The 11,220-nt window shown below is 37.8% G+C and overlaps 2 protein-coding genes across 2 annotated transcripts; both read left to right on the top strand.

Moving 5' to 3' along the window:
* Positions 1 to 2,344: 2,344 nt before the first annotated feature.
* Positions 2,345 to 3,278, top strand: LOC103116532 (olfactory receptor 4P4-like). The gene is given in 2 exon segments (XM_007526430.1): positions 2,345 to 2,578; positions 2,580 to 3,278. Coding segments are annotated over 2 exon segments (933 nt in total).
* A 6,744-nt stretch (positions 3,279 to 10,022) lies between these two features.
* Positions 10,023 to 10,946, top strand: LOC103116531 (olfactory receptor 4P4-like). The gene has a single exon (XM_007526429.1). The coding sequence runs from the start codon at positions 10,023 to 10,025 to the stop codon at positions 10,944 to 10,946; it is 924 nt and encodes a 307-aa protein (XP_007526491.1).
* Positions 10,947 to 11,220: the final 274 nt, after the last annotated feature.

Below are 11,220 nucleotides of genomic sequence, written 5' to 3'. Positions count from 1 at the left end.
ACTCCAGGTTGATATCTTTTTGATAGATATAGAGAGACCCTGAGACAAAGGAGAGAGATTGGAGACACAGTGCTGAAGTTTCTTCCAATGTGTTTGAGGCTGAAATCAAACCTGATTCCTGCACATGAAATTTCAACTCACTAATCACTATCCAATGACCTTTTGTGTGTGTGTGCCATATGTTAACAGCACTCATTTAAGTGTACAAAAATGTCTCAGTGATCAACTCATAATGTATCCTGGCATATTCTAGGGAATTTAGAAGCATAGAAAACTTCATAATTGGGACAACTAAGATAAAAGCCATGCTTCCTGCTTTGGTTTTTCTCATTTGAAAGAAAATATAGTGAAATAATTGCAAAATTGTTATTTAAAAAGTTGCACTAGAGTCAGGAAACTCAGGTTTTAAACTGTAGTTTATTATACACTAGTTGTGTCACACTATTAAAGTTCATATTTATTACGTTAAAGAAATTAAATTATTTTTGAATTAGACACTAGTCTTGTCACAATAATGTCATAAGTGTGCTATTTTATTATTTCAAAAGATCTCTTTCATCAATCATCAAATTTGAGTACAAGAAAAAATTATAATTATATAGAAAAGAACCTATTTTTCTGGGTTTCAAATGAAAGCTAAGGTTAAACAAAATTCACTTCCTAAGATCATATCAGAAGTTAGTGACTGAACTAGTCTATGTTATTAGGGATTACTTCAAAAGCTATATTACTTCAAAAGCTATGTTCCTAATTTTTAAAGACAGCATATGTACTATTCAGTCCTAGGTCTGTGAGAAACTTGAATCAAGGAGGACAGCCAGGGATTAAGCATAGATGTAATCTTCTGGACGTAATAACTGTAAATTCAGGTAACATTTTAAGCAAAATTCTCGCAAATGCAAATTTCTGAACTGACTTTGCTTGAAAACATTCTAAACTTTTTAGAGATTTTAAATTATGTTTTGAATATTTTTATTTATTATTGGATAGAGACAGAAATGGAGAAGGGAGAAGAGATAGAGAGGGAGAGAGACAGAAAGACACATGCGACCCCCTGCAGGTGAGGACCAGGGGCTTGAAGCTGGGTCCTTGCATATTGTGATGCGAGCATTCAACCTAAGTTGAGCCACCACCCAGCCTGGAGACTTAAAATTATTTTAAGTTTAAATACACTTGAGAAAGTAGTAAGTAATGTATTTCAGTTATATTTGCTGTTTCACATATGTGGTTTTATGATAATAAAAGAGAACAATTATTTTATTTATTTATTTTTTTTTAAGAATAATGCAAGACAAGGGCCAGAGGGTAGCTCAGAGGTAGAATAGTCACTTCCAATGCAGAGTGGCTGGTTCTACCCATGGTGCCACAGGGGAGTAGAAAAAAGAGTTCCATGCATGATAGAGAGGTGCTTTGCTCTTTTCCTTCCCTCTGTATCTATCTCTCTTATTCTAAAAAATATAGAAAAAATACTTGCCTACTTCCTCCCCTTCAATTATATGTAACTTTTTATAAAGCTGGATTGTGGTGATCCACATTTCACTCATAAGAAGTTTTTCTTTACGGTTATTTGTACATAACTAAAATTGTGATATTTGTTTCTTTCCTAATATTTGAGGGGAATATTTACAAATCTGTGGAATAAGAGGGATGCTAATTAAAATGGAAAATATTGGAGTGGGTGGTGACACATCTGGCTAAGTGCACATACTACAGTGCTCAAGGACCTAGCTCGAAACTCTGGTCCCCATTTGCAGGAGGAAAACTTCATGAGTGGTGAAGCAATTCTGTAAGTATCTCTTTGTCTCCCTTGCTCCCTAGGTCCTTCTCTCCTCTAAATTTCTCTCTGTCCTATCAAAGGAAATAAAGTTTATAAAAATAAATTCCATACTAAAAATTAAAATAGATCCTGGAACATGATGGCAGAGGAGGACCTAGTGGGGTTTGAATTGTTATGTGGAAAACTGGGAAATGTTATGCATGTACAATATACTGTACAAATGTCATGCATGTATTTTGCAGTCAACTATAAACCATTAGTCCCCCAATAAAGAAATTTAAAAAAATAAAGTAAAATGGAAACATTATGGATGAATCACATGTTATCATTCAATTAAGGCAGACAGTGGTAACAATTTTCTGAACAACTTAGTTGGAATCATATCGGTTCATGCTGAGTGTTATTAGATAGCAATGAGAATTCAATATGTGATATTTATTCTCGGAAATATTTGATGAAGCCACACCTAGTCAATACCTAGCATACAACATGGTCATCATCCTTCTACATATGGGTTCACAGATTATATCATTTCAGGTGATATACATCTTCCATCTACCCTGGAACATGGAAAAGAGAAATAATGTCACTATGTTCATTCTCCTGGGACTTTCCCAAAACAAAAATACTGAAATCTTCTGCTTTGTATTATTTTTATTTTGCTACATCGCTATTTGGCTGGGAAACTTGCTCATCATAATTTCTATCACGTGCAGTCAGCTACTTGACCAGCCCATGTACTTCTTCTTGAATTATCTCTCACTCTCAGATCTTTGCTACACGTCCACAGTGACACCCTGTGTCACTGATGACTGACCTACTGGCAGAAATTAAGACCATTTCCTATAATAGCTGCATGATGCAGCTTTTTACCACTCATTTCTTTGGTGGCGTGGAGATCTTTATCCTCACAGGAATGGCCTATGACCGCTATGTGGCCATCTATAAACCCCTGCATTATACCATCATTATGAGTAGACAGAAGTGCAACACCATCATCCTGGTGTGCTGTACTGGGGGATTTGTACACTCTGCCAGTCAGTTGCTTCTCACCATCTTCTTACCATTCTGTGGCCCCAATGAGATAGATCACTACTTCTGTGACGTGTATCCTTTGCTCAAATTGGCTTGTTCCAATACGCACACCATAGGTCTCTTAGTCATCGCTAACTCAGGTCTGATTGCATTGGTGACCTTCATCATCTTGATGCTGTCTTACTTTTTTATTCTGTACACTATCAGGGGATATTCTGTGGAGAGTCGCAATAAAGCTCTTTCCACTTGCAGTTCTCACGTCATGGTGGTAGTTCTATTTTTCGCTCCAGCTTTATTCATCTACATCAGACCAGCCACCACTTTTCCAGAAGATAAGGTGTTTGCTCTTTTTTATACCATCATCGCCCCCATGTTCAACCCTCTGATCTACACACTGAGAAACACAGAGATGAAGAATGCCATGAGGAAAGTGTGGTGTAATCATGCACTTTTGGATGGAAAGTAACATTTCATGCCATGGATTCTTCTCCGTGATGCTCCATCAACAAACTGAATGCTATTCTCTTCATATGTCCCTTAGTCTGAGTGGATCACTAAGAACTTTTAGGCATGGCGGGCATGAAAGCTCTCCTGGGTGTGTGACTGCTTTGCAGTGCAGACAACCAGATTTGAGAGGAGCCCCATCACCCTGGTAGAAGTTTTGATGCAGTGTTTATTTCTTCTTTTCTTCTGCCTCCCTTTGTAGCTGAAAAGATTCACTTGGAATGATGAAACTTCAGCTCTGATCAATGTATCTATAAACTAAGCTATGTTATGCAATCACTGACTATTTGATGCATGCTGGGTTCTCTTGGGGGGGGGGCTATCTCCGGTCTAGCTCTCTCTGCACGACTGTTCCCTTGGCCACTGGAAATGGACAAAGATAAGAACTTGTCCAGAGACAGCAGCAGGGGTGGGCATGACTGGGGTACCTCTTTGCCATCCACAGCAAGAGATGAGACCAAAGATCACCCCAGGAGGCTATGGCAGGGATAACCTGTTTACTGAGCAGCAGAACAGTTTGTTTATTTATTTATTTATTTTCCTTTTTGTTGCCCTTGTTGTTTAACATTGTTGTGGTTATTAATGTCGTTGGATAGGACAGAGAGAAATGGAGAGAGGAGGGGAAGACAGAGAGGAGGAGAGAAAGACAGACACCTGCAGACCTGCTTCACAAGCGACTCCCCTGAAGGTGGGGAGCCGGGGGCTCGAACTGGGATCCTTACTCAGGTCCTGGCGATTTGTGTCACTTGCACTTAACCCGCTGCGCCACTGCCCTACTCCCATGCAGAACAGTTTTTAAAGGGTGGTAGAGGGAAGCAAAGAGCAGTAGGAGGAAACAGTTTGTTTTACCTTATATGGTTAAAGCACCAGGAGGTTGAGAAAGGGTGGGGTTTCTTTCAGTAATCTTTAGGTGGGTGGTCTGGCTGGTTTGGGAATGAGGAGGTGAGATTATCATCAGGCACACGGGGGAGGGGGGGAGGGGAAGGGTCTTTGTGTGGGCAGGGGGAAACCTGCCATATGTGGTCAAAAGGAATGGGGAGACAGGGAAGTGGTGGGGGCTTCTAGTAAGTGGACCAACTGGTTTGGGAACAGGGAAGTGAACTATTGCCTTAGAGAATGTGGGGCCCTTTTGGGTTGGGGGAGTCTGCAGGGGCACAAAATCCTGGAGGCCGAGTCCCCCCTGCTGGACCCCAGGTGGGGGAGACTTACTGGGTGGCTATACCTCCAGGCACCTTTTTTTTTTTACAGGTTGTCCTTACCATGCTCAACCTCAGCACCACAGTTCCCCACAAATGCAGATATCAGGCACTGAGTATAATATGGATGTATATTATATGAAAACAAATGAGAAACGAAAATGATGTAGAAACATAAATCTCAAAATTTTCCAGACTATTACAAACAAACAAACAGAAAGATCTTGAGTTTTCTGGGGAAAGAAAGAGTGGAAGTAGAGAGGGTTTTGGTGTCCTGATGCATGGTAATGGTAAAGCACACACACCTAAATTGGAGGGTGAGGCTGTTTTGCAAACACCAGTCACAAGGACATAAGAAATTATTGTCCCTGTGTCAACAACTGTACTGTAAACCATTATCCCCCACCCCAATATAATGATTTGGGAAAGATTTAAATTAGAAAATGGATGAATAAAGAAATATAGCTATATTTGAATCAATAATATCCCAATAAATGTCCTATAGACATAATTGCTTCTAGATAACATATAAATGTTCCATAGCCATAATTGCTACAAGGAAAAGGTATGTTACTTTCTTTGCTTATATCCTTTTCAATTTTCTTAAACAAAAAACTACCATCTTTCCATTTGAAAAAAAAAAAGGGGGGAGGGTGGATATTTAGGGGGCCAGATAGTGGTGCATCTGGTTAAGCTCTCACATTACAGTGTGCAAGGACCCAAGTTCAACCCCTGAACCCCATCTGTAGGGAGAAAGCTTCATGAGTGGTGATCAAGGCTGCAGGTGTCTCTCAGTCTCTTTCTCCTTATCTGCCCCCTCCCCTTTCAATTTCTTTCAGTCTCTATCCAATAATAAATAAAAATATATCTTTAGAAAGTAAGGATGTTTAAATATGTCTACTAAAATTCATAGTTTGATTGTGAACATTCTAAAGTTTAGAGGTTTGAGAGGTTGTTCAACCATAGAAGCATAGCACCTGCAGGCCTGAAGCCCCAGATAGAATTACCAGCCTCCACTTTACTGAGCTGGAGTAGTACAGTCCTGTTTCTATCTCTTTTTCTTAAATAAACAATTATATAATTATTAAAAATTTCAAAAATACAGAATGTGTCACTAGAAGCAAGACTGACATGTTATATTCCTCTTCAGGATATTATTAATAGTATGGTGACTGAAAAAGCAGTTTGGAAAGCCTGGTGTCTACAATGGGAATCAACTTTGTCTTATCAAGGTATACAGCTACTATGTTGTACATATTAATAGTCTGCCTTAGGTCGGTTCAGTATTTTTATGTCATTAGGTTTGAGATATTTATTTGTCACATATTTAAATTATGAAATATAGAATAAAAAGAAGCTTGAGAGGTAGGAGAGGACTGCAGTGGAAATGTCTCTGTGAATTCTGTAGGAACTAAGAAATAGTGGCATTTTTTCATCTTCAAAATCAGAGTTGCATATTTTACTGACCTCACCTCTTTCCTTCTGTTAGAATTATTGTCCTGGCCTTCATTGGCAATCTCCTCTTTGCCTAGCAAGTTTAAGCAAAATGTGTTTCATGTCTTCTATAGAATTTTCTCCTGTGTAAAATCAGGAAACTTTAAGTGCTCATTTCACTGAGTTCCTGTGGGGAGAAAAAAACATTCAGGGGCTGGGGAGAAAGCATAATGGTTATGCAAAAGCCTTTCAAGCCTGGGGCTCTGAGGTCCCAAATTCAATCCCTAGTACCACCATAAACCAGAGCTGAGCAGTGTTCTGGTTAAAAAAAAAAAAGAAGAAGAAAGAAAAAAACATTCAGAGCTAGGAAGACTGCATAATGATTATGCAAAAGACTGTTCTGCCCTTCTGCCTGAGGCTCCAAGTTCCCTAGCAATCACCATAAACCAGAGCTGAGCCATATTCCTCTTTCTCTCTCCCTCTCCCTCTCCCCCCTCTCTCTTTTCCCCCCCACAACCTCACCCTTTCTCCCTCTCTCTCAATAGAAAATAAATACATACATAAAATAGTTTTTAAAAAGAAATGTTTGTATATGATACACAGCAAATCTTCAATATGTGTTTGCTGTTATTTATTCTGCTCAGCACTACACGTTGGAAACCAACTCATTTTTTGGATACAGATATGAGAGAAGCAAAAGAGAAAAGAAAGACACATGGAATGGTGTATTTTGGGGAAATATTATAGAAGCTCAAATGACTTTTTTTTTCTTCAGTTTTGAGAAGGCTTTTCTAAATCCACACATGATAATTCATGCTACATATTTATTTATTCATTCGCTTAAGATGATTTCCATAGTTTACTAATGAAATACTGGTTTTTGAGTTTCTGTGAGGAGATTCCAGATATCAGGGACCTTAGACATGGTTTATTAATTGATGTTTTAGGGATAACCACCTAGTGCTTGAAACAGATTAAAATGTGTTTGTTCTATATTTCTCAAAGCCTACAACTTTTTTTTTTTTTCCTGGTGGCAACTGAGTGCAATTAGTGACAATTGTGTACTCTTAAGTTAGCTGATCTCAAAGTTGATTAAGTAAACCACAGGGTAGTTCTTTCACTGGGACCCAAAAGGAATGTGTGATGATTGAGATCCCTAAATAATAGACAAAGAAAATTATGAATTATACCCTTTATAACCATGAGTCTATATTGTATCTGCAGTGGCTCTGATAGAAATCTACCTGGTGACCTCATTATTTGGTAAAGTAAATTGAGACAACCTACAAAAAAAAAAAAAAAAGTTAACATCTAGAATAATATATGTGGTTTTTAAATGCATACTCTGTTAAATATTTAACCTTATACGACTGGATAAAGCTAAAAAAATATAAGTAAGGAAAATAGAGATTCTAACTTGACTCATTTGGATATTAAAATTTTTACCCGTGGCTTCAAACTGCTATTCTGGTGCCGGCACACACCCTCTTATTTAAATGAACATTGGTTGTGTGACAGGTGTCAGTTGTTAAATGGTTGTAAGATTTGAATATAAAAGGTAAAATACCAGAAATATTTATTGTAATAAGGCATTTTGAAGAATGCTAGCTACATGAAAATGTTCAAGTTGAAAGCTAATATAAAAATGTTTAGGCCTACAGATGGAGTAAATAAATTAAATAACAGTGGCTATTTCTATGTTACTTTTCATGAGAACAGTGGTGTTAACGTAGACCTGAAGGTATTGTCAGTCTGACTGTGTTATCTTTATTTCTGTATAAATATACTGCTGTCTTAATGTTGAATGATTAAAAAGTTCAAAACCTATTTAGCACTAAAAATCTGGTTAACAGATCTCAAATTCAACTCTCTACTCAAAATAATTTTTAATATTAACATTTTAATTTCTGCATTATAGTAATATTTGTGGGGCTTTACTGATTTGGTAACATGGATATGAAAGTAATATAACTAGACAATAATTCTTGAGTTCACAAAACATTAGCGATCATTTATTGCTGTGAGACTTTTGAGCATTTTGTGATAATTTACAAGCATTTTTTTTTCCATTTTAAAATGAGTTAACATAAATTCATAGAAAATGTCACCCAAATTCATATGTGCTATAATTAATAATGGCCACGAGTCCCAGCTGTGTGCCTTCATATACTCTTTCCCACAAAACTTGAATTTTTTTCTCTGAATTATATGTATCAAGATTTTTTTGATGGGGTTTGGCAGAAGTCATACATAGATTAGATCTAGAACAAAGTTTCACACTCTAATGCAAACCACTAAAAAAATCTTGACGTACAAAACTAAGATGCTTGCCAGCCTAAGGAGCTTAGTCGGTAGAATCTGCTACTCTTAACTCACAAAAGAAGCTCTGACTCAAAGGCAAAATTATTAAGCTAACCTGTTTTTTTGTAACTGTAAAGTTTATTATTTGATTAATTTAGGTGTGTGTACATATGCTTTTCATTAAAGTGTTTATATAGTGCACAGGCTCTAGAAATTTAAACATTTTATCATAACAAATCACTAAAAATAGATATACATGAAAAGTTAATCAAGCTGCTGAAAATCATTTATTTTAATCACTTTATAAATATACATGCATATTTTTAAATACTTTTCTTCTTTATTTATTTATTGGAGAGTGACAGCCAGAAATCAAGAGGGAAGGGAGAGAGAGAAATAGAGAGACACCTGCAACACTGCTTCACCACTCACAAAGCTTTGCCCCTGCAGGTGGGGGAAAAGGGCCTCAAACCTGGGTCCTTGCACATTGTAATATGTGCCTTCAACTAGGTGTGCCACCATCTGGCCCCTATGCACCTTTATATAAAAGCTCAATTTTGAGGGGTCAGGCGGTAGCGCAGTGGGTTAAGCGCAAGGACCTATGTAAGGATCCAGGTTCAAGGCCCCAGCTCCCCATCTGCAGGGACGTCACTTCACAGGCGGTGAAGTAGGTCTGCAGGTGTCTATCTTTCTCTGCCCCTCTCTGTCTTCCCCTCCTTTCTCCATTTCTCTCTGTCCTATCCAACAATGATGACATCAGTTACAACAATAAAACAATAAGGGCAACAAAAGGGAAAAATAAATATTTAAAAATAAATAAATAAAAGCTCAATTTTTTTCTACCTCTTTCAAAGTTTTTAGGTAGTATATATTCCGCTAGTGAATATTGTTATTTTTTTACATTTACTTCTTTGTAACTAAATAAAAATGTTGCATGACCTTGTTTGAAAGGATTGCTTCCTAGGATTAGTAGTATGTAGTATACACCCTTGGAGTGGGAAACTGTTTAATACTATTTCTTAAATACTTTAGTTAATTGATAAAATGCAAGCATTTTATTAATATTAAGGTTGAGTATGATATCACAAAAGACATTCAGAATTTATGGAGGCATCAAATGCAGATTTTATATAACAGATTTGTTTGTTTTCTTGTTTATTTAGACTGGAGTGCTAATCAGCTCTGCCTAATTGTAAGATGGTAGATTTAGCTTGGGACTTTAGAATCTCAAGCATGAAAATCCTCTTGCATAACTATTATCCTATCTCCTCTTGCCCCCACATTTTTTTAATTTTAATTTTTTATTTATAAAAAGAAAACATTGACAAAACCATAGAATAAGAGGGGTACAGCTTCGCACAATCCCCACCACCAGAACTCCATATCCCATCCCCTCCCCTGATTGCTTTCCTATTCCTTATCCCTCTGGGAGTATGGACCCAAGGTCATTGTGGGATGAAGAAGGTGGAAGGTCTGGCTTCTGTCATTGCTTCCCTGCTGAAAGTGGGCATTTACAGGTCGATCCATATTCCTAGCCTGTCTCTCTCTTTCCCTAGTGGGGAAGGGCTCTGGAGAAGCGGAGCTCCAGGACACATTGGTGGGGTTGTCTATCCAAGGAAGTCCCCAGATTTTTATTTTATGAGATATTAGTATGCTCACTAAATACTGCTTCATGAGATTAATGTTTCTGGCAAAATTCTGCATGAACATTTCTAACAAGAACTTAATACATTGTCTTTCCAGGAGATTGTTATGTATTTTCTCTGGGCCGGACCATGGAAAACAGGAATAATGTCACTGTGTTCATTCTTTTGGGGCTGTCTCAAAATAAGAACACTGAAATCCTTTGTTTTGTATTATTTTTATTTTGTTACATTGTTATTTGGCTGGGAAACTTGCTCATCATAATTTCTGTCACATGCAGTCAGCTAGTGGACCAACCCATGTATTTCCTCCTGAATTACCTCTCACTCTCAGATCTTTGCTACACGTCCACCGTGACACCCAAACTGATGACTGACCTACTGGCAGAGAGGAAGATCATTTCTTATAATAACTGCATGGCACAGCTCTTTATCCTTCACTTTCTTGGTGGCGTAGAGATCTTCATACTCACAGGAATGGCCTATGACTGCTACGTGGCCATCTGTAAGCCTCTTCATTACACCATCATCATGAGCAGACAAAGGTGTAACACTATCATCATAGTCTGCTATGCTGGGGGATTTGTACATTCTGCCAGTCAGTTTCTTCTCACCATCTTACCATTCTGTGGCCCCAATGAGATAGATCACTACTTCTGCGATGTGTATCCTTTACTCAAATTGGCTTGTGTTGACACATACAGAATAGGTCTCTTGGTGGTTGTTAATTCAGGTCTGATTGCTCTGGTGACATTTGTGATTTTGATGATGTCTTATTTTCTTATCCTATACACCATAAAGGGTTATCCTGCAGAAAGCCAGATCAAAGCTCTTTCCACTTGCAGTTCTCATATAACAGTTGTCACTCTTTTCTTTATTCCTGTTCTCTTTGTTTACATCAGACCAGCTGTAACGTTTCCAGAAGACAAAGTGTTTGCTCTTATCTACACCATCATTGCTCCCATGTTCAACCCTCTGATTTACACATTAAGAAACTTAGAGATGAAGAATACCATTAAGAAAATGTGGTACCAATTGTTTTTGAAAGGAATATGAATGTTTTTACTACTGCTACAGTTCAGTACTTATGCAGTTCCTCTGCTCCTGCCAAACATCTTTTTTTTCTCCTTTACATAGAGGGCGAGAGAAATGAGAGAAAGAGAGAGGGAAAGAGAGAGAGAGAGAGAGAAAGAGAGAGAGAGAAGAAGGAGGAGGAGGAAGAAAAGGAGAAGAAGAAGAAGAAGGAGGAGGAGGAGGAGGAGGAGGAGGAGAAGAAGAAGAAAAAAAAGAAGGAGAAGGAGGAGGAGGAGGAGGAGGAGGAGGAATGATA

This window comes from Erinaceus europaeus, chromosome 17 (assembly GCF_950295315.1).
Source record: "Erinaceus europaeus chromosome 17, mEriEur2.1, whole genome shotgun sequence".
NCBI lineage: Eukaryota > Metazoa > Chordata > Mammalia > Eulipotyphla > Erinaceidae > Erinaceus > Erinaceus europaeus.
This window is presented reverse-complemented; position numbering and strand designations above follow the sequence as displayed.